General features: G+C 47.3%; 1 protein-coding gene across 3 annotated transcripts in view; it reads right to left on the reverse strand.

Moving 5' to 3' along the window:
- The window catches only part of LOC132780827 (discoidin, CUB and LCCL domain-containing protein 1-like), a 95,842-nt gene that overhangs the window by 18,740 nt on the left and 50,280 nt on the right, over positions 1–26,822 (reverse strand). For all 3 annotated transcript variants that reach the window (XM_060784634.2, XM_060784633.2, XM_067473658.1), the window contains 3 exons: positions 25,116–25,310; positions 6,231–6,352; positions 1,097–1,277 (listed from right to left, as the gene is read on the reverse strand). In XM_060784634.2, the coding sequence (XP_060640617.2) occupies positions 1,097–1,277; positions 6,231–6,352; positions 25,116–25,310 (498 nt within the window). The remainder of the gene's footprint in view (positions 1–1,096; positions 1,278–6,230; positions 6,353–25,115; positions 25,311–26,822) is intronic.

A 26,822-nucleotide genomic window follows, 5' to 3' on the forward strand; every position in this document is an offset into this window, starting at 1 on the left:
TTCCGAATGAATCAGAGAGTGTTTGAGGACAGGGACATCCGTAGGGATACCAAGGTGCTTGTTTATAAAGCTATTGTCCTCCCAACCCTGCTATAGGCCTGCGAAATATGGACTGTCTACAGATATCACAAGCAACTCCTGGAACGATTCCATCAGCGCTGCCTCTGAAAAATCTTGCAAATCTCTTGGGAAAATAAATGGACAAATATTAGCGTGCTGGAAGAAGCAAAGACCACCAGCATTGAAGCAATGGTCCTCTGCCATCAACTCTGCTGGACTGAGCATGTTGTCCGGATGCCTGACCACCGTCTCCCAAAGCAGTTGCTCTATTCTAAACTCAAGAACAGAAAACGGAATGTTGGAGGACAGGAAAAGAGATTTAAAGATGGGCTCAAAGCCAACCTTAAAAACTCTGGCATAGACACTGAGAACTGGGAAGCCCTCGCCCTTGAGCACTCCAGTTGGAGGTCAGCTGTAACCAGTAGTGCTGTAGAAATTGAAGAGGCACAAATAGAGGGCGAAAGAGAGAATCGTGCCAAGAGGAAGACGCATCAAGCCAACCCTGACCGGGACCGCCTTCCACCTGGAAACCAATTTCCTCATTGCGGGATAAGATGCAGAACAAGAATAGGGCTCCACAGTCACTTGTGGACCCACTGCCTACACCGATCTTGGAGGACCATCATCCTCGGACAACGAGGGATCGCCTAAGTAAGTAAGACTCGAGAAATAATTTTCCCATTCATGAACAAGTCATGATGAAGCTGGCATTACCACTGGATAGTTTGCAACAATACATGGCTGTTAAAATCAACCCCCCCCCCCCAAAAAAAAAAAAAGACTGAGGATAGTTTCTAAAATATGTAAGAATGGGAATGCCTGGGGTGGCTGATGACATAATGATCTTTGCTAGTTAAAAATTTAGGCACTGACTCTGACAGCCCTGGTCCCATGCTATCTATCAATTGGTCTTCCCTTCTGCTCTGAGATTGCCTATAACACCTTTCAGGACCACAGCCTCCTTAGGAAGTCTCACTGAAATGAACCAGCAGCCTTCAATCCAAACAGTTCACTCCCTGGTTCCCTAGTTCCTTACTTCCGCTGTCGCTGTAAGGATGCAGAGCCTTTGGGCGAGCCACCTGGCATCCCCATAGCATCATTTTCAGAGCCACTTTCTGGTTCCAGCTCTGAGGTGCGATGCGCAGATAACGGGCCACAATGGGTGGGATAAAAGTATTGGAGGCTTCTTGGTGGCTGTCATGGTTTCCTTCAAAGACCTAAGTGGGTTGCAGAGAAGAAAGGGAGGAGAGAGAGATCGGAAAACAGGGTCAATCGTTAGGTTTAGGTCCTTTCTTTTCTTCTCTTTCACACCCTCCATTTCCTTCCCATTCCCTTTCCCTTAAGAGACTAGAATGCAATAAGCAATTCAGACAGAGTTTTGGAGCACAATACTCCTGACCTCACGATCGTGTTGAACAAAGTATGGATTGTTAATGTTGCAATCCCAGGTGACAGCAGGATTGAATAATAATAATAATAATAATAATAATAATACTTTATTTATGTACTGCTCTATCTCCCCGAGGGGACTCAGAGCAGTTTCCAGGTAAAATCACAGAACATACAAAGTAAAAACAACATAACCATAAGATTAACAAAACAAAATATGCATAAAAATTGTCGCCATAACACACATATATTAAAAGTAATCCTGCCTGATCAAGGCAATTTAAAAAATGTAAAAGGCTGGGCCAAGATTTGTGCAAGCCCAAAAATTCTAGGGGGCCCGGGAATTAAATACAATGCTATGTATGATGGCACACCAGGAAGATTTAATGAGAAAACTAAATGTGTCTGGCTATTTTCCCAGTGACTATCGGTATGCCCTAATTACTTTCATGCCCCCAAAAATGATACTCTAAAAACAAGATTAAATTAATCAACAATTGTTTACTGAACAATCAAGGTATAAAAGTACCATTTGATTATGATGGTGTTAGAACAGTGAAATATAAACGCTGAGGTAACAAACTACTATAATTTCTATGAGGTAAATATACCTATAAACTATGGGGAATGTATGACTATAACTATTCTATGAGGTAAATATTATCTATTCTTTATTACATCTACTATAAACTCTAAAGCAAATATGTATTATCTATGAACTATCTATCTATAAGGCAAATATAAACTATTCTAAAATCTATAAACTTTGGCAAATATAACTATTCTATGAAACGTGCTATCTATAAACTCTCTATCTATAGGGCAAATATGTGATAAGGATGGCCTGTACGGATTGCTAGACCAGACCAGACACTTTCTGGCAACTATCTATAAACTATGACCAAAAGGAATGGAGCCAAAAAGTCTTTCACCAGGCTTTGAGGCAGAATGGGCTGAACCAAAGAGCTCGGCCTATGGGGGAGCCTAAGCTCCTACTCTAAACTTGGCAAACTGGAACAGTCCAATGGGCAAACAGGGAAATGCTAGACCGAGACTTCACACTATGGCAGGCAACAATAATATTAGGTACGGGTCTGTGGTTGTTCATTCCAGGGCCGACTAGAGGGAATGATCTGGGTAATTGGTAGGAAGAATAAGGCCGTATTCGACAATGTGTAGGGCTGAGTTAGGTAAAGGTAATGGTAGTCCCCTGACATTAAGTCCAGTCATGTCTGACTCTGGGGTGTGGTGCTCATCTCCATTTCTAAGCCGAAGAGCCAGCGTTGTCCGTAGACACCTCCAAGGTCATGTGGCCGGCATGACTGCATGGAGCGCCGTTACCTTCCTGCCGGAGCGGTACCTATTGATCTACACACATTTGCATGTTTTCGAAATTCTAGGTTGGCAGAAGCTAGGGCTGACAGCGGAAGCTCACGCCGCTCCCTGGAATCGAACCTGCGACCTTTCAATCATCAAGCTCAGCAGCTCAGTGCTTTAACCCACTGCGCCACCAGGGGCTGAGTTAGAACTGGGCATTTTCAAAGGCTTGTTGAAACCACCAGGTCTTCAAGCTCTTACAAAAGGAGGGGAGGGATGGGGCCTGTCTTATTTCCCTTGGAAGGGCGTTCCAGAGGCGGGGGGCCACCACTGAGAAGGCCCTCTCTCTCGTCCCCGCCAACTGCGCTTGAGATAGTAGTGGGACCGAGAGGAGGGCCTCCCCAGAAGATCTTAGAGCTCGTGCCGGTTCATAGAAGGAGATGCGATCACGGAGACAGGCGGGCCCGAACCGTTTAGGACTTTATAGATCATGACCTGCACCTTGAATTTCGCTCAGCAACTTATCGGCAGCCAATGAAGCTGTTTTAATAAGGTGTTGTATGCTCCCTATAGTTTGCTCCAGTAAGGAGCCTGGCTGCCGCCCATTGTACCAGTTCAAACTTCTGGGCCATCTTCAAGGGCGGCCCACGTAGAGCGCATTGCAATAGTCCAGTTTGGATGTGACCAAGGCGAGGACCACACTGGTCAAGTCAGACTTCACGAGGTAAGGTCGTAGCTGGTGCACAAGTTTGAGTTGTGCAAAGGCCCTCCCGGCCACCGCTGACACCTGAGCATCAAGTGACAGCATTGAATCCAGGAGGACCCCCAAGCTACGGACCTGCGCCCTCAGGGGGAGTGTAACCCCGTTGAGCACAGGTTGCCACCCAATACTCCGGTCAGCCCTACGACTGACCAGGAGTAAACAACTGGAAAAGATGACACAATATCTCTCTTTAATTGTGGTGCTCAGAATTGGACGCAATATTCCAGCAGAATAGAGGGGTAGCATGACTTCCCTAGATCTAGACACTATACTCCTATTGCTGCAGGCCAAAATCCCATTGGCTTTTTTTGCCACCACATCACATTGTTGGCTCACGTTTAACTTGTTGTCCACTAGGACTCCAAGATCTTTTTCACACGTACTTCTCTCGAGCCAGGCATTGTCCCCCATTCTGTATCTTTGCATTTTGTTTTTTCTCCCTAAGTGGAGTATCTTGCATTTGTCACTGTTGAACTTCATTTTGTTAGTTTTGGCCCATGTCTCTAATCTGTCAAGATCATTTTGAATCCTGCTCCTGTCCTCTGGAGTATTGGCTATCCCTCCCAATTTGGTGTCATCTGCAAACTGGATGATCATGCCTTCTAACCCTTCATCTAAGTCATTAATAAAGATGTTGAACAGGACCGAGCCCAGGACAGAACCCTGCGGCACTCTGCTCGTCACTTCTTTCCAGGATGAAGAGGAAGCACTGGGGAGAATCACCCTCTGAGTTCGTCCATTTAAGCAATTTCAGATCCACGGAACCGTAGTTTTGCCTAGCTCACATTGGACTAGTTTGTTTGCCAGAAGGTCATGGGGGACCTTGTTGAAGGCCTTACTGAAATCCAGGTACGCTACATCCACAGCATTGCCCGCACCTACCCAGTGGTGATCGACACACTGGGTGCAGTGCCTAAAGACCTTGGTCTGCACTTAAACACAATCGGCGCTGACAAAATTACCATCTGCCAGCTGCAGAAGGCCACTTTACTGGGATCTGCATGCATTATTCGCCGATCCATCACACAGTCCTCGACACTTGGGAAGTGTCCGACGTGTGATCCAATACAACAGCCAGCAGAGTGTCTGCTGTGGACTCATCTTGTGTTTCTAATAATAATAATAATAATAATAATAATAATAATAATAATAATAAAGCTGGCAAGCGCCTGGGATTCGTCTCTGAATATTCTGCTTTTTCCAAGGGCCCAGGATAGTAGAGATATTCCAGACATTTGGACCTAATGTGCATGTATACTGTGTTGTTAAGTACATGTACTAAAATAACAAAGCTGCTAGAATTCCCTATCCAACACTGAAATAATCAATATATAGAGCAGTGGTTCTCAACCTGTGGGTCCCCAGATGTTTAACCTTCAACTCCCAGAAATCCTAATGACTGGTAAATTGGCTGGGATTTCTGGGAGTTGTAGGCCAAAACACCTGGGGACCCACAGGTTGAGAACCACTGATATAGAGGGTCCATAACAATAATAACAACAACAACAATAATAATAGAACCCTAGAGTTGAAAGAGACCCCATGGGCATCCAGTCCAACCCCCTGACATGCAGGAAAAGCACAATCAAAGCACCCCCAACAGATGGCCATCCAGCCTCTGTTTAGAAGCCTCCAAAGAAGGAGTTTTCTCTACACTCCGAGGCAGAGAGTTCCACTGCTGAACAGCTCTCCTTAAGGTCAGGAAGTTCTTCCTAATATTCAGGTGGGATCTCCTTTCCTGCCATTTGAGCCTTTAGCTCCATTGAGTCCTAGCTTCCAGGCCAGCAGAAAACAAGCCTGTCTCCTTTCTGCCTTCTCTTCTGAGGCTAAACAGACCCCGTTCTTTAAGACACTCCTCAGGGATTATTCGTAGCCTCCACATCTTTGATCCTTTGGACTCCTTCTAGCTTAGGGTCAATAGCTCTCTTGAACGGTGGGGCCCAGAATTGGACCCAGTGTGATTCCAGGTAAAAGGTCTGACCAAAGCAGAAGACAGAGAGACCAGGACTTCCCTCAATGTGGAAACTAGACTCCTTTGGATGCAGCCTAAAATCCCATTGGCTTTTTGTGCTGCTGCATTACACCCTTCAACTTATTCTCCACAAAGACTGCAAGATCTTTCTCACATGGATTGTTGTCGAGTCAGGCATCACCCATTCTGTATCTTTGCATTTCATTTTTTTTCTGCCAAAGTGGCATATCTTGCATTTGTCCTTGTTGAAATTCATTTTGTTAGTCTTGGCCAATCCGCTCTCTAATCTGTTAAGGCCATGTTGGGTCCTGATCCTGTTCTCTGGAGTATTTGCTCTCCTTAATTTGGTCCCATCTGCAAACTTAGATAAGCAGGCCCTCTAAACCTTCATCCAAGTCATTAATAAAGACTGAGCCCAGGACCGAACCCTCTTCATGGCACCCAAATAGTCACTTCTTTCCAGGATGACAAGGAGGAACCAGTGGTTAACAGCATTGGTGATGTGCTCTAATGCTTTTTTCCAACAAGTACAACTGGTGTAGCCTTTAATGAATAGTATAGATCTGGAACTATGTCCATCTCGCGTAACCAGCATTGAGAAATGGTGCCAATTGCAATGCAGCAATATCTGGAAGATGGTACAATCCCCTCCCCTATTCCAATGTTCCCTTTAATGTTGGGGTTCTTCATGCTTGGCATAACTACTCCCCAATTTCAGTTTAATCTCACCTTATCTTCATTACCACCTTTGGCTTTGTAAACTTTCCAGTTTTTGCCATCCCTGCTGGAGAGAACCTTGTAAGATTCCACATAGTAGTTGTGTGGATGAGAAGATCCTTTAGTCACAATTCCTGAAAGAGACAGAAACACCTAAGATATAATAATAATAATAATAATAATAATAATAATAATAATAATACTTTATTTATACCCCGCCACCATCTCCCCAAGGGACTCGGAGCGGCTTACATGAGGCCAAGCCCAACAACACTTCAATAAAACAAGAAAGCAATAAACAAAACAATACAATGCAATAAATTAAAATAAATCACATATAAACAATAAGCAATAAACAATAACACACAAGGATTTAAAAATCTATGGCTGGGCCAAATGTAATAGTTTAAAATTTAAAAAATAAAAGCTGGGCATAAACAAGGTATGATATATCTGGTAGGAGGGTTTTAAAAGAAGTGAGGGGAGCACAGTCCAACCCAATCCAATAGTTAAAGTGCATTCTGAGGACATATTGCAGGGAATTATTTTCCTTATTCCGGGAAGGCACACTGGAACAGCCACATTTTCAGGCTCCTCCTAAAGACTGCCAATGTTGGGGCATGCCTGATATCCTTGGGAAGTGAGTTCTACAACAACTGCATTGGCTACCAATAGAACATCGGATCTCTTTCAAGATACTGATCCTGACATTTAGAGCTCGAAATGGCCAAGGACCTTTATATCTTAGGGACCGCCTCATTCCTTTTTCCCATCAGTGGTTACCTCGATCCACCCAAGAAAATCTCCTATACATACCAGGCCCTAGGGAGGTACACCTGGAAGCTACACGGCGTAGAGTTTTTTCGATCTATGCTCCAATTCTGTGGAACTCATTGCCTCCATATATTAAAGCAATGTCGGAGTTGCGACCTTTTGTAAAGGCGCTCAAGACTTGGCTGTTTGGTTGTGCATTTAAGTAAAGTGATCAGATCTAATTTGCCAAATAGTCACTGTTGTATGTTTATATGTTGAATGTTTTTATATTGTGTAAATGCTATTTTAAATTGTAAGTCACTGGGAGCACCTTGGCGGAGAGCGACTAATTAAGAAATAAAGTGAAGTGAAATGAAGTTCCAGAGTCGGGGGGCCACCACCGAGAAGGCCCTCTCCCTCATCCCCACCAATTGCGCCTGCGAGGGTGGCAGGAGCGCAAGCAGAGCCTCTCCAGATGATCAAAGAGATCATGTGGATTTGTACACAGAAATGCGGTCGCGCAGGTAGGCGGGTCCCAAACCGTTCAGGGCTTTGTAGGTAAGAACCTGCACCTTGAATTGGGACCGGAAAATGAACAGCAGCCAATGTAGTTCCTTAAACAGGGGGGTTGACCACTCCCTGTAAGTCGCACCAGTTAGTAAACTATGGTTGCTTACCTGTAACCATGGTTCTTCAAGTGGTCCTCTGTGGAATCCACACATGTGGTATTCTGATGCCCATGTGCAGCAGTTCCGGAAATTCTAGTAAATTATTAAACAAGTACTGCCCCGCCCCTGTTCTCCAGACCACGTGCCCAGAGCCAGTTCCCTGCTGCAAAAGCGGCAGAGCAAAGGCATGAGCGATGTGGGGAGGTAGGGCGGGGATGTGTGGATTCCACAGAGGAACACTTGAAGAACCATGGTTACAGGTAAGCAACCATAGTTTCATTCTCGTGGTCTCTGTGGAATGCACACATGTGATAGAATAAAATAGCCACTTATGTGGATGGTTGGCGTCATGCCAGGGATGAGAAGAGGACAGCTCGTCCAAATGCCGCCGGGCATTTCGACAGAAGGTCAATCTTGTAGTGCTGGACGAATGTCAGCGGGGAAGCCCACGTGGCTGCCTTGCAGATGTCAGCGAGTGGGATGCCCCCGAAGAAGGCAGTGGAGGTCGCAACGGCCTGGGTGGAGTGCGCCTTAAGGCCCGGTGGCGGGTCCCTGCCGGACAGGTCATACGCGAGGCGGATGGCCTGTAGAACCCACGCCCCCAGGCATTGAAGAGAGATAGGATTGCCCCAGGTGTCCTGACGGTACTGGAGGAGGAGACAGGGGGACTTCCGGAAGAACTTGGTGCGGTCCAGATAATACAAGACTACCCTCCGGACATCAAGGAGATGAAGGGAGGTCTCCAGGGGGGTGGAAGGGGATTGGAAGAAGGCCGGGAGGACGATGTCCTGCGCAGCGTGGAAGAGGGAGGAGACCTTCGGTAGGAAGGAGATGTCCGTTCGGAGGACCAACTTGTCACGGTGGAAACGGATGTAGGGCTCATCCGCCCGGAGGCCACAGAGTTCACTGGCACGGCGGGCGGTGGTGATGGCCAGGAGAAACGCCGTTTTCCACGAGAGATGGGACAGGTCAGCGGAAGACAAGGGTTCGAATGGAGGCCTGGTGAGAGCCGACAGGACGAGGTGAAGATCCCACACCGGAGGAGGGAGGAGATGAGGAGGGTACTTGTTCTTGTAGCCCTGGAGGAATAGTTGAACCAACGGGTCCTGGAAGGGAGAAGGGAGGCAGTGGCGCTTCCTATGAGCGGTAATGGCTGCCAGATAGCATTTGACCGATGACAGGGCGAGGCCCTTGAGAGCCAAGGAGGCAAGGAAATGGAGGAGAACGGGGGAAGAGGCCGTGAGCGGGTCCGTGCCCCGTGTGGAGGCGAAGGTGGTAAACAGAGTCCACTTGCGGGCATAGGACCATTGTGTGGATGGTTGATGGGCCGCATTCAGGATGTCAAGGACTGGCGCGGAGAGGCCCGCGGTTGGATCCTCTAGGCGGTGAGGCGGAGCCACGTGGCAGACCATCCCGGAGTGAGTGGTTAAGAGGTCTGGCCGTGGCGGTAGCTGACGGTGATGGCCGGCCGCCATGGAGGACAGGAGCGGGAACCAGGGCTGACGAGGCCACCAGGGGGCTATCACGATGGCATCCACCTCGTCGTGGTAGAGCTTGGCGATCACTTTCAGGAGGAGAGGGACGGAGGAAAGGCGTAGACCAAGGGTCCCGTCCACCTGAAGAGGAAGGCGTCGCCCAGGCAGCCACTGGGTGTGGGGCGTGCCCCCCAGGAGCAGAAAAGGTTGCACTTCGTGTTGGCCCCTGTGGCGAAGAGGTCGATCAAGGGAGTGCCTCACCGGTGGAAGAGAGACGCAGCGACATCGGGATGAAGGGACCACTCGTGATCCGTGGCAGAGGATCGACTGAGGAAATCGGCCCGGTCGTTGGACTGGCCTGGGACATGAATGGCCACTATATAGATGTCATGGGCGATGCACCAATGCCAAATGATGAAGGTCAAGGTCAAGAGGGCCCGCAATCGAGTTCCTCCTTGTTTGTTGACGTACCACATGACGGTGGTATTGTCGGTGCACACCTGGACAACGTGGTGGGATAGGAGATCCCGGAACGTTCTGAGGGCCTTGAAGAGGGCCAGCATCTCCAGCAGGTTGATGTGGAGTTGTCGTTCGGAAGGAGTCCAAAGGCCACGTGTCGAGTGGCGGCCCGTGTAAGCCCCCCAACCCGTGAGGTAAGCATGCGGGACGGGTCCCGGGGTCGGAAGGGCATGCCCGCGAGGACTGTCGACCGGAGGAGCCACCAACGGAGGGAGCGGGTGAAGCGACTCAGCAGGATGAGACGGGTGGACAGCTTGTCGCAAAGACGGTCGAAGTGGCGGAGGAACCAGGCCTGAAGCGGGCGCATGTGGAGGCGTGCAAAGGGGGTGACGGCCGAGGTTGACGCCATGTGCTCTAGGGCGGACTGGACCTGTGATGCGGGAACCCTGGTCCGGTGCATCAGGGAGCGGACGGAGGTGCGAAGTGTCTCGAAGCGGTCCTCAGGTAGATAGGCAGTGTGGGCGGCAGAGTCGAGCACCGCTCCAATGAATTGTATGGTCCTCGAGGGAGTGAGGCAGGACTTGGTATGGTTCATGATGAGGCCCAGATCCTGCAGAAGGGAGAGGGTGAACCGGATGTCGTTAAGGAGAGAGGAGCTCGAACGGCCCAGGAGCAGCCAGTCATCAATGTACGGGAACACGGTCATGTCCTGAGTACGGAGGAAGGCAGAGACAGCAGCCATGCAATTAGTGAACACCCTTGGGGCAGTGGAGATCCCAAAGGGGAGAACCTGGTAGGAAAAAGTGAGGTCCCCTATCATGAAGTAGAGGAACCTGCAGTGAGGGCGGGAAATGGAAATGTGGAAGTACGCATCCCGGAGGTCGATTGTGGCGAACCACGCCTCCGCGGGAATAAGGGGAAGGATGGTGGAGAGAGTCACCACCCGAAAGGTGGGAGAGTACACAAATGTGTTGAGGGCACGGAGGTCAAGGATGGCGCGCTGGTTGCCACCCTTTATGGCCACTAAAAAATAACGGGAAAAAAAGGCTGACAAAAAAACTGAGGATGAAGAGGGACTGTTGCTCCCTTTGACAACAACGAGCGGACCTCCTCCCATAACCCCTGAGAGGGGGAAGAAGCCTTCAACACCCCCGTAGGGGGTGGGAAACAAAATCAATGGAGTAGCCATGTAAGACTACGTCCAAAACCCACTTGTCCGTGGTGATGGCCTGCCAGGCCGAAAAGAAAGGCACTAAACAGGAACCAAACTGAAAGTCCATCCCGGGCACAAGTTGGTGCTGCTCAAGGGCGTCAACGTCCAACAAAAATGGGAAGGCATCACCGTGCCATGAGGGGGGGGGGATTGTGGGAGAGCAGGAGAGGGTGGGGGAGGTGGGGGGGAGGAGTCAAAAACGACGCTTGCCCCTGCCCTGAAACCGAGGCTTCCCCTGTTGGGGAAGGCGAGACGGCTGCTGTTGTCTAGGCGGCTGGGGCAGTGGGGTCTGGGGAAAAAGTTGTTGTATTGTGTTTTGGGCTTCGGCCTGTGTAAGCCGCATCGAATCCCTTGGGAGATGCTAGCGGGGTACAAATAAAGTTATAATAATAATAATAATAATAATAATAAAAGCCTGTTGGGCGTCGGGTATGGCCGATGGGTATAGGAAGCAGAGGGTTGCCACCGACCTGGAGAGCGAGGTTGCCTCTGGGTGACATAGCCAAACGTATGGGCCGCCCGTCGGACCCCGTGAGTCTCCTTGAGCTGGGAGTTGGTCTCCAGGTTAAACAAGCCCGAGTCATGGACTGGGAGGTTTTCGGCCAAGGCCCTGCCTTCCTCCGAGAGCATGGACGCCCGGAGCCATGCATGCCTGTGGATGGTCGTGGAGACAGTAAAGAGGCGGCCCGCAGAGTCAGCGGCGTGCTTGGCCATGTCCTTCTGGGCCCTGGACAAGGCGAGTGCTTCCTGGAGGATGGCCTCAGCCATTGGGCGGCGCTCCTCTGGGAGGTAAGGTGTGTAAGCGTTGAGGAGCTTCCACAGGTAGGTCTGACAAGCCGCAAAATAAGCCTCATAGTGCGCCAAGCGGGTGAAAAAAGACGCGCTGGAGTGCACCTTCTTGCCGATAGAGTCGAGCTTCCTGCCCTCCTTGTCGGAAGGAGTGCTCTGGGGTTTGAACCGCTTGCCTGGAGTCATATCCGCAACCACTGTGTTTGGCTTGGGCAGTCAGGCAACCCAGGGGGCAGTGGACAGGTCAATCCTGTAAAGGAGGTCATTATGGTGGGAGACGGGGTTAACGGAAGGAGGCGGGAGATCCGGCGTCTTCGTCAGCTGTAACAGGTAGGGAATGCTGGGGAGGAGAGTCGACGGGGGTGGTGCCTGTCGTTGCTCATCGGAGGGAAAAAGGAAATCATCCACCGGTTGGTGGGACGTAGTCACCTTAAGCACCCTGGACAGGCGGGTGAGAAGCACTGTGAAGTCCATGGCATCTGGTGGAGGAGCCGGGTGGGAGTGAGAGCCAGAGTAGGCGGAAAGATTGTGGGCCCTGTCGGGGTCTTTGTCGTCCTCCAGAAGGACAGGAAAGGAGGATGCCCCCTGGGGTGGGGGAAAGGAGGAGGGCCCCCTGACACTCTGCTCAGGGGCCAAAATAGGGCCATAGACATAGGCCCTGCCCCCCGGGGACCTATGAATAGAGGGATCCCTAGGTTGGGAAGTGCCAGCCGATGCCCCATGCCATGTAATCAGGCTATCCGAGGCCCGGCCCCCCCTGGGGGGGGGAGAGAAACGTCGGCGCCCCAAACTGCAAAGCGGGGGGAGAACGGAAGGGCGAAAAAGCCAGCGGGCCCGGGCGGCTTTGGTAGGGCATCCCTTCCCTTTTAGCATTCCGTTCAACTGCTAGCCGCTCGGCCTCATAAAGCCTCTATTTTTCCTCATTCTGAGGTCATTACACAAAAACCTCAATTTATCCTCAGGCTTCTGGAAAACAAAGGGTGAATTTACAAGGACATGCCGTATATACTTGTGTATAGGTCGATAAATGGACGCCAAGGAATCACCCCTCAACTTGAGTTGACCATGGACTTATCACACACATTGCAGGAAACGCATTTTAGCTAGGCAAGCCGTGTTTTTAGAAGACTCTATACCAGACATGGGCAAACTTGGCCCCTCCAGGTGTTTTGAACTTCAACTCCCACAATTCCTAACAGCCTACTAGAGGGCCCAAGTTTGCCCATGCCATCTACCCTAGCACACCAGGATCTCTCATTTCCGTATCTAATAAAACAATGCATCTTTGACTTATTACAATCCTTCCAATCCATTAGGTCCCCAATGTTATTGTCTCTCGGCCCTTATAAAAAACTAGCTGTCCCCTGCCACGCATTGCTGTGGCCCAGTCTGTTGATCTGGAAAATAAAGTAATGAGAAAGTGTTGGTTTCGAATATATGTAATTTCTTTATGCTTGTGGGTAAACAGTATTTCTTGCTGATTCTTTGTCAGTGTTGATGTGGAAAGTGTCTGGTTTGCCCACCCTGGAACATGCAACATATCATTGTCCTTTAAGGGTCCTTTCAAATCTATGATACTATATCTGTGTGTGTGTGTGAATCATATCTATCTATCTATCTATCTATCTATCTATCTATCCCTATGGCTGGATGGCTCTTTGATTACGTTTTCTTGCCCTGATGAACAGGCACAGAGAAGAGATGTAGTAGTCATGGGCAATTTCAACTATCCCGATATTTGCTGGAAAACAAACTCAGCCAATAGTACAAAGTCCAACAAATTCCTCGCTTGCCTTGCAGACAACTTCATGGTCCAGAAGGTAGAAGAGGCAACAAGGGGGTCGGCTACTCTTGATCTCATCCTGTTGCAACCCAGATCAGGAAACAAGACCATAAGATATTAATCCACCACACTTGACTGTAGGAAAAAACAATCCTTTTGTATTGATGAAAAATGGTTACAAAATAGAGGAAAATACAAAGTCCAAAAAGCCACAGTAAATACAGCAGTCAGGAATATCTATGAACTGGATCACAATTCCAAAAGCAGCACTAGAAAAACCTGGAACCTGTTAGCATCTCACTAACCGTACTTGGAAACTAGAAGCCTCCGGGAATGCAGGCCATGGAAACCGGGAAATCTGCCAAGGTAATGCCTCAGTCTAAACGATGCTTGATCTAATGAGAGAGCCCGGGGAGAGACACTTAAAGCTAAAGAAACTGTTCTGGGACACGCCTCCAGACTTTGAAGCCTGTGCCTCCCTTTCCTTTAATCTGCTTGACCTTCGCAGACTTTGCGATTCACTCCTGTTTTTCCAAATCTGCCCTTTCCTATCCTCATTAAAAAAGACAGGTTTTAGCTCCTCTGGAGAGCTATCACCGCTTGATTCAGAAACATTGCCATCAGGATGAGTAGTTTCACTTTCCAAGCCACTGACCTCAGAATCAACAGTTTCCAAACCTTCAGGGACAAATTCATGTTCAGTAGCCTGTTCAGTTGCATCAGGAAATACAATCAGAGAATCAGGTTCAGGTTCACACGGAGGCTGAACCCCAACACATCCTAACAAATGCGGAGAACCTGATCGATGCGGTTGAAGTGGTTGGATCCTTAGGGGCAAGTGACCATGTGCTCCTGCAATTTGAGGTACAAAGGAAGGCCGAAACTAAGACAAGTCAAACCTGCATTTTGGACTTTAGGAGAGCTGATTTCCGAAAAATGAAGGAAACACTGAGCAGCATTCTGTGGACACAAATACTAAAATAAAAGGGAGTTATGGATGGATGGGAACTTCTCAAGAATGAAATACTCAAGGCGCAATTGCAAACCGTGCCAACAAAGAGAAAAAATAGGACAAGTGCAAAGAAACCAGAATGAATGTCCAAAGAACTTCTAACTGTGCTAAGACACAAAAGAGACATGCATAAGAAGTGAGAAAGGGAGAAATCACCAAAGAAGAATTTAAACAAATAGCCAACACCTGTAGGGAAAAGGTCCGCAAGGATAAAACACAAAACGAGCTCAGGCTTGCCGGGAACATTAAAAACAATAAAAAGGGCTTCTTTTCTTATGTCAGTAGAAAAAGGAAAAACAGGAAGGCGATAGGGCCTCTTCGAGGAGAAAATGGGGCAATGCTGACAGGGGATAAGGAAAAGGCAGAACTGCTTAATGCCTTCTTTGCCTCGGTCTTCTCACAAAACGAAAGTCATCTTCAACCTCAGCAAGATAGAGTGGGTGAGGGATTAGAGGACATCCAACCCCAAATTGGGAAACAAGTCATCCAGGAATACCTGGCCGCTCTAAATGAGTTCAAGTCCTCAGAGCCAGATCAACTACACTCAAGAGTATTGAAGGAACTAGCGGAAGTCATTTCCCAACCATTGGCAATCATCTTTGAGAGTTCTTGGAGAATGGGAGAAGTTCCAGCAGATTGGAGGAGGGCCAATGTGGTCCCAATCTTCAAAAAGGAAAAAAAGGATGACCCAAACAATTACTGTCTGGTCAGCCTCACGTCAATACCAGGCAAGATTCTGGAAAAGATTGTCAAGGAAGTGGTCTGCAAGCACTTAGAAACAAATGCGGTCATCGCTAATAGTCAACATGGATTTATCAAAAACAAGTCATGCCAGACTTATCTGATCTCTTTTTTCGATAGAGTTACAAGCTGGGTAGATGCGGGGAATGCCGTGGATGTAGCGTACCTGGATTTCAGTAAGGCCTTCAACAAGGTCCCCCATGACCTTCTGGCAAACAAACTAGTCCAATGTGGGCTAGGCAAAACTACGGTTACATGGATCTGTAATTGCTTAAATGGACGAACCCACAGGTTGGTCACCAATGCTTCCTCTTCATCTTGGAAAGAAGTGACAAGCGGAGTGCCGGAGGGTTCTGTCCTGGGCCCGGTCCTGTTCAACATCTCTATTAATGACTTAGATGAAGGGTTAGAAGGCATGATCATCAAATTTGCAGACGACACCAAATTAGGAGGGATAGCTCCAGAGGACAGGAGCAGGATTCAAAACGATCTTGACAGATTAGAGAGATGGGCCAAAACTAACAAAATGAAGTTCAACAGTGAAAAATGCAAAATACTCCACTTAGGCAGAAAAAACGAAATGCAAAGATACAGAATGGGGGACAATGCCTGGCTCGAGAAAAGTACGTGTGAAAAAGATCTTGGAATCCTCGTGGACAACAAGTTAAAAATGAGTCAACAATGTGATGTGGCAGCAAAAAAAGCCAATGGGATTTTGGTCTGCATCAATAGGAGTATACTGTCTAGATCTAGGGAAGTCATGCTACCCCTCTATTCCGCTTTGGTTAGACCACACCTGGAATATTGCGTCCAATTCTGGGCACCACAATTAAAGAGAGATATTAACAATCTGGAATGTGTCCAGAGGAGGGTGACTAAAATGATCAAGGGTCTGGAGAACAAGCCCTATGAGGAGCGGCTTAAGGAGCTGGGCATGTTTAGCCTGAAGAAGAGAAGGCTGAGAGGAGATATGATAGCCATGTATAAATGGTGGAGGCTCCTTCTTTGGAAGCTTTTAAACAGAGGCTGGATGGCCATTTGTCAGGGGTGATTTGAATGCAAAATTCCTGCTTCTTGGCAGGGGATGGACTGGATGGCCCATGAGGTCTCTTCCAACTCTATGATTCTATGATTTTCCAGGCTGCGGGCAGCCGCCGACCCACCTGGGATGCCGAATCTGCATTTCTTTAAACCGCGGATACGGAAACCCCTCAGGCCCCCGTATCCATAAGTTAAGCAAAAGACTCCATTTTGATGCCATATTTTTCCTAGCCCAATTCTAACACTAACTGCTATCTCACTTTTTGCATTTCAGACTCCTGCTCTCTGGGAATAACCTTTTTGTTTTTAAGAATATATTTAATAAGAAACAGCTGATTGTCAAACTGGGCTTCCTGCTGCTGCACTGCTCCCGCTGTCACTTCTTCGTCCTTTTAGAGCCCCAGGACACGGGGAACTTGATGTGGTTACCCCATGAGACCCTCGGGAAGTGGACCTGCCACCCTCGCTCCAGACTTCAGAGGGAATTGTAGTTCTCTTCAGACCATAGGGCAAGCTTCAGCCCTAGCGATGCAGGACTCCATATCCTGGCTCAGTGGACTTACCAAATCACATCTCATGTTTTATGGACCCCTTTGCCCCCTTGAAGGACCTTTTGACGATAATGATAATTTCCCTCTCCTTTTTATGGACTTTTACAAAAATATTATGAACTATGGACATATACTGAGCCATGATTGAGGCTCTCATCAATTTCACTATGGAACTCTGGTGGGAGGGTATGTTTTCTACACCATGAGTTCTATATTTTTCCCTAAGTATCTGACCTTTGCCTTACCCTTCTGCCCTATTCCCTTTTATAAGAAATGTATAAAAATATAAAAGTCACCCTCAGTGACCCTGGGAAGGAGGAAATCTCCTGTTTAAAAAGAACCTTATCGAGAGACATATTTGCATGGACAATACAATGGGCAGCGACCCTGGGGCTCGGAGTATGTCCCCCAGCGGAAGATGCCCACTTGGCATAAATGATCATATCTCTACAGGACAAGGGGCCTCCAGAAAGTCTCACTTTGTTTTGATCCGTTTGCTCATTTGAGCTTCTCTCAGCCGAAATTTCAACCAAGATTGCCTCATTGTTCCCATATCTCGGTACAAAGAAAATCCAGATTTTGGCAGGCTTGCCAGACTTCAACATTGATTGCCACCCATCAAAGACAATAGACTAGCTGGCTAGAAGGCCCCCAAGGACTCGCCGGCTATTTGGACATTACATATTTCCATAATCCACTCAAGAATTCATTGTTTCCCTCTCGTCCCGCCTCCCTCTCTCCTGATTGGCCAGGAAGCCGAGGTGACAGAAGCTCATCGATTGGCCAGGGCGACCAGGAGGCGGCCAAGCTTCCTCCCAGCTGTAGAGCGCCAGCTAATCAACGCCGAGCTGGCTGAGGGGCGAGGAACGGGAAATTCAAATCTGCCATCTCTGTTTTATGTATAATAAGGCTTCATTTTGTGTACACTGTATGCTTTGCTTGACGAATTATTGCGGCTTTGCATCCTTTCCAGCTGGATCGCATCTCCGTGTACGAACCCACGCGTTCACTTCGTTCATTCGGAGAGGCCCTGCTCGTGATTCCGCCGGTGTCGCAGGCGCGTTTGGTGGGGACACGAGACAGGGCCTTTTCTGTGGTGGCCCCCTGACTCTGGAACACCCTCCCCAAAGATCTTAGACAGGCCTCTACGTTGGCAGTCTTTAGAAAGAACTTGAAGACGTGGCTGTTCCGATGTGCCTTTCCAGAATAGGAAAACTCCAATAACAAGTCCCAGAAGCACTTTATTAGAATTAAGATTGCTGGCACACTGCACTTACTCTATAATCCTTACATATCACCTGTCACTTCAGCACTTTTAATCTGTACCCATTACTCTGGCCCGGCCCAGTTTTATTGTGTCTTGGTGTATTGTTTATTGCTTGTTGTTTAATTTTGCTTTAACTGTTTTTAATTTTTTAATTTGCTTTAGGTTGTGTATTGTTATGTTGTGTTTTGAGGCCTTGGCCTTTGTGAGCCGCATCGAGTCCTTCGGGAGATGCTAGCGGGGTACAAATAAAGTTAATAATAATAATAATTATTTATTTATTTACTTTATTTACTTTATTTGTATACCGCAGTTTCTCAGCCCGTAGGCGACTCAACGCGGTTAACAACAAGGGCAAGAATTCAATACAACATACACTATTTAAAAACAATTAACACCGTAATATACTGAGTAATTACACATCAATAGACAGCACATTAACATCTCGTAACTAGAATCGTGATCCAACTCGTCATCCGTAATTCCGTTTTCCTATATTCATTATATTCATAGCACTGTTTATCCAAACGCCTGTTCAAACAGCCAGGTCTTCAGTCTTCTTCGAAACACCATTAACGAGGGGGCTGATCTAATAATAATAATTGCAATAAAATCAACTCGGTGGCACTTCCTTCAGCTTTGGTGAGATTCTTTTGGGAACTTAGGGAAATCTTTTAAACTGCAGCTTCTTTTTCTTTTGCTCACCAAAGTAGCGAGCCCTCTTTGGTGGGTCCGCAGGGTCTCTCCTTCAGGGTGAGACCCTTCAAAATTCCTTCTCGACTTCAAAAGGATCAAGGGTCTGGAGAACAAGCCCTATGAGGAGCAGCTTCAAGAGCTGGGCATGTTTAGCCTTTAGAAGAGAAGCCAGAGAGGAGACATGATGAAGGTCATGGATCAAGATGGGAGGAGAAGTCATAGGATGGAAGGAGCAAGATTGTTTTCTGCTGCCCTGGAGACTATGACACAAAGGAGTAATGGCTTCAAACTACAGGAAAGGAGATTCCATCTGAACACAGAATCATAGAATCAAAGAGTTGGAAGAGACCTCATGGGTCATCCTGTCCAACCCCCTGCCAAGAAGCAGGAATATTGCATTCAAATCACCCCTGACAGATGGCCACCCAGCCTCTGTTTAAAAGCCTCCAAAGAAGGAGTCTCCACCATACTCCAGGGCAGAGAGTTCCACTGCTGAACGGCTCTCTCAGTCAGGAAGTTCTTCCTCATGTTCAGATGGAATCTCCTTTCTTGTAGTTTGAAGCCATTGTTCCTTGTCCTAATCTCCATGGAAGCAGTAACCAAGCTTGCTCCCTTCTCCCTGTGACTTCCTCTCACATATTTATACATGGCTATCATATCTCCTCTCAGCCTTCTCTACTTCAGGCTAAACATGCCCAGCTCCTTAAGCCGCTCCTCAAGCCGCTCCTCATAGGGAAGAGACCTCATGGGCCATCCAGTCCAACCCCCTGCCAAGAAGCAGGAATAGTGCATTCAAATCACCCCCGACAGATGGCCATCCAGCCTCAGTTTAAAAGCTTCCAAAGAAGGAGCCTCCACCACACTCCGGGGCAGAGAGTTCCACTGCTGAACATGAGGAAAAACGTCCTGACTGTGAGAGAGAGAGCTGTTCAGCAGTGGAACTTTCTCTCTGCCCCAAAGTGAGGTGGAGGTTTCTTCTTTGGAGGCTTTGAAAGAAGAGGCTGAGTGGCCATCTGTCGGGGTGCTTTGAAGGCGTTTTTCCTGCTTTTTGGCAGAATAGGGTTGGACTGGAAAGCCCACCCAACTCTATGATTCTATTTGGCTTAGTCGCAGCTCATACTGGTTAACAGTCCTGGAGAGAAGCCAGGGATGTAATTTTTGCTGCTATTGCTTTTTCCCATCTGGACTGAAAGTCATCCAACGGAGTAAGGCCAAGGGGAGAAAGGGCCAAGAGAAGAAGGGGCCAAGGGGAGAAAGAGATAGTCTAAGGCAATAGCTCAATATAACCACCGACATCCTAGCCTCAATTCTCAGGAAGCCAGTCTCCAGGTGTATGGTGGCATTGGAGACACATCTGGGTACCTGGAGGGTTGACCTTAAGAATTTGGATTGTACACTCTCCAATGGGGTGAAGTAAGAAAAGGAGCCTAACTGGGCACTGAATAGGAGTTGTGCAACTGGCTTGGTATCAAATAATTTGAGTGCTGCGGGTATATATTGTCCCCCTCTTGACCTGAGATATTTTAGTATAGCAGATGAGCTCCTCTGTGCAATCTCAGCTACATGGACGCCATGGGCTTATCTGCTGCTGGGGGAATGGAGGACTATCCCCAGATATTTGAAGCACAGGGCCTGATTGATTTTATTTCCATCTATCTTCCAGATGTGAAGCTTGTGGCGGAATGAAAATCACGCGTAGCTCACAATTTATCAGTCTACACACTGTCTTGCCAGAGAAAGAAAATATGAAGCAAGAACACTAAACTCTCTCTCTGCTCCTGCACAGCTCAAGCCTAAAAATCTAACTGTAGTCAGAACTCCCAGACTCAGCTAGCTCCCCAGGTGTGGCTCAACCAATCAGCATCGTGATTTGCATTTTACAGTTAACACACTCACCAACTGATTTCTTACATGCTCCAACAAAGCTTGGGTCTTTTGGCTTCAACTTATATATGAAGTTGACTTATACATGAGTATAATGATAATATTAAGTCTGTTTAGCAGTGCAATAGTTGACCTGGTCTGCCCTGGTGATCTTTCTGTTATAACAGGAACAGATGGAGGAAGGGAGGAATGAAGGAAAGGGAAATTAAGAGAGAAGACATGCAAATAAAGAAGGGTGAAAGAGGGGCAGAGACGTATAAAAGGACCATTATGCATGTCGACACTGGTCTCAACCCAGGGAGTGGGCTCTCAACAGAGATGGCTTGTGTGCTGTGAAGTGCGCACTGAAAGACAGGGAGGACATGCAAAAGGGAATTTCACAAAAGGTCAGCAACTCTACATTTTATCACCCGGTTTAACCGTGATGCTGAACATATCATATGTAAACCTGGATAAGACTTATCGTGCAGCTACACTGTAAGATTAATGCAGTTTGACACCACTTTAACTATAACTTCAGCCCTCCAGGTGTTTTGGACTTCAGTTCCCACAATTCCTGGTCTCAGGTCCCTTCCTTTTCAAGGAAGCTTGAGCCAGTCAAGGAAGCCTGAGCCTATCATACGGAATCGGAAGTGGTGAAAAATTGCATGATTAGATGGTCAGAAAATTTAAGACGTCCAATACAGATGAAAGAATGGGAACAAAGGAAATAACATCTCCAGGTTATGCAATCACTCACCAGATGCAGACTGGGAGGCGGGGGGGGGGGGGGGGGCTATGCTCGCCCGAGAAAGTTTTTATCTTAGGGCAGTTCCTGTGCTGAGCATCTCTGGCATTGAAAGTGTTGGCCTGGTGTGGGACTCCTGTGAAAGCATAGCCTTTCTGCTGGTGTATTGTGCGCCTAGCGCACCAGCAGACAGCCTATCCCAACTGCTTGAGACTGTTGGAGTGGTTCTTGAGGTTCCCCAGACTTATCGTCTTGGGGGATTTCAATGTCCACGCTGATGCAGACTCTTGTTCATTAGCGGCTGTGGACCTAGTGTCTACCATGGAAACATTAGGACTCTCGCTTTGTAGTACTGGGCCCACGCATCGGGCGGGACACATGCTAGATTTGATTTTCAGCGCAGGAATTCAAGTGACCCAAGCCTCCACAATAGAGGTTCCATGGTCGGATCACCTGAGAGTCCGGTTGGAGCATGCCTACCCACGCTGCAAGGGTGCCAAGCCAATTTGGGCTCGCCCAAGGAGACTTATGGAACCCAGTAGGTTCCGGAATGCTCTGAGGGATCTGGAGCCTGCCAGCGACTTGATCGATGTGCAGGTGGACACATGGAACATCAGGCTATCCAATGCACTCGACGAGATCGCCCCTAGACGCCCTCTCAGACCCCGCCGAAATCGGTCTCCTTGGTTCACCGAGGAACTTCGACTGATGAAGCGGGAAAAGAGACAGCTGGAGGGCGTGTGGCCAGAACAGAGCATCGAGATCAGCTTATGAGGCATTTAGGGAGTCCTATGAGCATGCTATCACCGAGGCAAAGCGAGTATATTATGCTTCTTTGATAGCGTCTGCTAGCTCACGCCCGGCAAAATTGTTCAAAATAATTCGATCTCTAACGATGGTTCCTACCGTCCCAAAAAGTGGTGATCAGGCCCCTTCAGCCGAGGTTTTTCAGAGCTACTTTGCAGGCAAGATCTCGCTACTTCGCCGGGACCTCCTCACCACAATTGATACAGTGAGAGAACTTGAGACTCCGTGGCTGCTTGCTGGGCCCATCCTCGACCAGTTCATCCTGCTGGACGCAGGGGCTGTCAATAGGCTCAAAGCTGCAGCTAGACCGACCACTTGCTCCCTCGATCCGTGTCCCACTTGGTTGGTGAAATCCTGCTTGGAGGGATTACGCGACCCTCTGTTGAAGATTATAAACAGCTCCCTTGAGCAAGGAGTTTTTCCAGAGGATTTAAAAGAGGCGGTGGTCTCTCCCTTGCTGAAGAAACCAGACTTCGATTGTTCGGTTCCCTCCAGTTACCGCCCAGTTTCGAATCTCTTGTTCCTGGGCAAGGTGATTGAGAGGGCAGCAGCGGAGCAGTTGCAGCAACTCCTAGACGACACAGCCGGACTAGATCCCTTCCAGTCCGGCTTCCGTGCGGGGCACAGGACAGAGACTGTGCTGGTCTCCATCACGGATCACCTTCGATGCCAGCTTGACCAGGGCGGGTCAGCGCTGCTTGTGTTATTGGATCTCACAGCAGCATTTGACACAGTCGACCACAATCTTTTGACCCACCGCCTTGCTGTTGCTGGAGTCAGGGGGACAGCTTTAAACTGGCTGTCCTCCTTTCTTCACAACCGTGGACAGCAAGTGGAGAGAGGAGGCCTGGTCTCTGAGAGGTTCCCTCTGTCTTGTGGGGTTCCTCAGAGGGCCATTCTCTCCCCTCTGTTGTTTAACATCTATATGCGACCACTTGCTCAGCTGGTTCAAGGTTTTGGGCTTGAGTGTTATCAGTACGCCGATGACACTCAGCTGGTGCTGAAGATGGAAGACCGACCGGACTCTGTACCCGATTGTTTCCATCAGTGCCTCGAGGCGGTTACTGGATGGCTGCGTGCCAGCAGGTTGAGGGTGAATCCAGCAAAGACGGAGATCCTATGGCTGGGTTGACCGGGCAGTGGGGATATCCAGCTGCCTACCCTGGATGGCGAGGTGCTACGCCCGTCATCATTGGTAAAGAGTCTGGGAGTCCTTTTGGACCCTCTGCTGACGATGGAGGCCCAGGTCTCCGCCGTTAGCAGAACCACCTTCTTTCATCTGCGGCAGGCTAGACGGCTGGCCCCCTACCTGTCCAGGGACGACCTAGCTATGGTGATCCAGGCCACGGTCATCTCAAGGCTGGACTACTGTAACGCCCTCTACATTGGCCTTCCTCTGTCGGTGATCCGGAAGCTCAAGTTAGTACAAAATGCAGCTGCTCGGCTTCTTGCGGCAATTCCAATGAGATGCCACATAACCCCAATCTTACTACAGCTGCATTGGTTACCAATTGAGCACTGGATCACTTTCAAAGTGATGGTACTCACCTTTAAGGCCTTGCATGGTCTGGGGCCAATGTATCTGAGGGACCGCCTCACCCCCTACCAACCCCAGAGATCCCTCCATTCTGAGGACCAAGATCTATTGGAAGTTCCCAGCGTCAAGACCTTGCGTCTAACAGCAACCAGACGCAGAGCCTTCACAGCAGTGGCACCATCACTCTGGAGTACTCTGCCACCTGAAGTCCGTGCCTTGCGGGACTTACCAGCTTTCCGCAGGGCATGTAAGACATACCTGTTTCGACAGGCTTTTAATGTTTGATATTGTTGTTTTTAAATTGTTTTAAATTGCTTTTAAATTTTGTTAGATTTTAGCTATTCTTGTAAGCCGCTCCGAGCCCCAGGGGAGTGGCGGCATATAAGTTTAAATAATAAATAAATAAATAAATGTGGATAAAAAAATCAAAATATACCTATGCTATGGACTTAAAAGAAAATGTTTTAAAGATGTTTCATAGATGGTATATGACCCCTAAAAATTAGGACTTATATATATAAAAACATAAGCAAGACTTGTTGGAAATGCCAGGATCATGAGGGCAGCTTTTTCTACATGTGGTGAACTTGTAAAGCCCAAAAATATTGGAAAATGATACACGAGGAGACCCAAAATCTATTAGGAATTAAATTTGAAAAAAAAAAGACTATTACCTTCTAGGGCTCACAGACTTTGAATTAAATATGGATCACAATAAAGATATCTTATTTACATATATTTCTACGGCAGCAAGAATCATTTATGCAAAGTTCTGGAAATTAAATAAAATTCCATATAGGGAAGACTGGATAAGTAAACTAAGAGAAATCAGAGACATGGACAAATTAACATTTTTTTAAAGTCAAATTCGGGAAACCCAATAAGAAAGCTGGACTGGACTCTTTTTGAGGTTTACGAAAGAAGTAAAAATACGAAAGTCAATGCCTAGAGAAGTCTATTTTTTTCTTTTTTGGAATAATATATAATAATAGACACATCCTTCCTGGTTAAAACTTTAAAGAAAAAAAATTAAAATTATTATTAGAAAAGATCCAGACAAGATGAAACAGTTGAAGCACATCAGTTTCTTTTTCTTTTGTTTTTCTCTCTCTCTGTCTCAGGACGTTTATTACTATTATCTCTTCTTTAATTTTCTGTCTTTTCTATAAAATGATTGTTCTCCCACTTTCCATGTAACAAATTCCGTTAATTGTTGTTTTTTTAAAAAAAATTCTATGTTATCTACTCTTATTTCTTATATTTTATTACTTATGCTATACCAATAAAATGCATTTTTCAAAAAAGGAAGCCTGAGCCTACAAGACCTAAGCAGCTCTGAATAATAGGGATACATAATAGACCTACAGGCTTCTCATTCATGGGATCAAGTCAAAATCTCCATGGTGGACCCTCCCTGTTGTGCTTTGGCATTGGAGACTCTCGCACCTTAAAGAATATTCTTGGGGAGTCCCAAGACAAAAAGGGGTACTGACTGACCTGTAATATTCTTCCTTCCTCCTAAGTCTATTTCCAGCCACTCATTTTCAGAATTCTCATTGGCTGCCCAAGAAGAACCATCGACATCCAAAGCAGCTCGGTTAGGTGTCCATGATCTATCTTCTCCCATGGCGTTTTCTTCTTTCCAGTAGGACGATGCGTGGAAGCTGGCGATCTCCAGCCTGCCAGCACAAGCTGCAAAAGGAAGCCAAAGTGAGTAAGAAATATTAGTTTCAGCCCCACAACTGCTTTGCTATATTTATTTATTTTATTTCGCGCATTTCTACCCCGCCCTTCTCAAGCCCCATGGGGGGACTCAGGGCGGCTTACAAAAGGCACAATTCGATGCCAACACAAGCAATAAGATAAAAACATATATCAACAGCAATTATAAAACAATTAAAACAATCAATTATACATCACTATAGGTCATCAAGGCCAACCCTACAATCTGGCAAAGGCATGCAGCTGTTGTCACTACTTGGCAATACATTTTACTGATTTGATTTTTGTCACTGTATTTTTCCTTCCTTTGAGAGGGGACAAGTTTAAGAAAAAAATTCTGCTTCAAGTGCAAGATGAAATGATTAATTCTTCCTACTATATCATAGAATAATAAAGTTGGAAGAGACCACATTGATCATCTAGTCCAACCCCCTGCCATGCAGGAAAAGCACAATCAAAGCACTCCCAACAGATGGCCACCTGTTTAAACATCTCCAAAGAAGGAGCTTCTACCAGACTCCAAAGCAGAGAATTCCACTACTGAACAGCTCTTCTTACAATCAGGAACTTCAGGTCTCCTGATAAAGGCTAGGACTAGGACTCAATGGAGCCTTGGTTTCCTTCCCTTTATCAGGAGAATAAAAAAGGCAACATTAGCGAAGGGAGGAGAATAAGGCCAAGGGACAGGGGCTAGAGGTGAAGGAGAAAAAAAAAGTAGAAAAGAAAATGGATAGTGAACGTTTTTAGAAAGAGTGATGCAGATAAATTGATTATGGTGAATAAGGAGGAAATGGAGAAGAACTTGGTTAAGGAATGGGAACTACCTTTGAACTGTGTGAGAAGAAGGGCTCCATAATTTGGGCTCTGTTAGAATCTTTTCTTGTAATTGTTAGATGATGATTCTTGTGCCAGAGGGAAGAATGGGTGAATGTTTCACTGGGAAGGAAGGGTAAGATTGTCTATGAATGAGGAGCAACTGAGGGAGCTGGGTAGGATCAGCTTGGAGAACAGAAGGTTGAGTGGGGACACAATAGTCACATTTAAATATTTGAAAGGATGTCACATTGAGGAGGGGGAAAGCGTGTTCTCTGCTGTTCTAGAGACGAAGACACAGAATGGTGGGTTCAAATTGCTGGAAAAGGGATTCCACCTTGTACTGAATTTCCTACCAGTTAGGCTGAAAGAAGCCTTGGAAAATAGTCGGTCCAGGGAATTCGGCAGCCATCTTGGAAAGGGTGCCGGGGGAAATCCATTTTGGTCACTCATTTCCTGAAGGGGGAGTGTTTAGTAAGAGCAGCTTTTGGAGGGAAAGGAGAGAGGGATGTCATTGGCTGAATTAGAGTGGGTGGAGCCTAACTTGACAAAAGAAAAAAATGTCTTTAAAGAGAGGTTTTTAAATCCCTGTCAGGAGATTGAACCTGGGTGTCGAAGGGAGAGGGTGTTTAGGAGATTGGAGTGGTGTAGAGGGTTAGGAGAAGGCCT

The sequence above is a fragment of the Anolis sagrei genome, chromosome X, assembly GCF_037176765.1.
Source record: "Anolis sagrei isolate rAnoSag1 chromosome X, rAnoSag1.mat, whole genome shotgun sequence".
NCBI classification, from domain to species: domain Eukaryota; kingdom Metazoa; phylum Chordata; class Lepidosauria; order Squamata; family Dactyloidae; genus Anolis; species Anolis sagrei.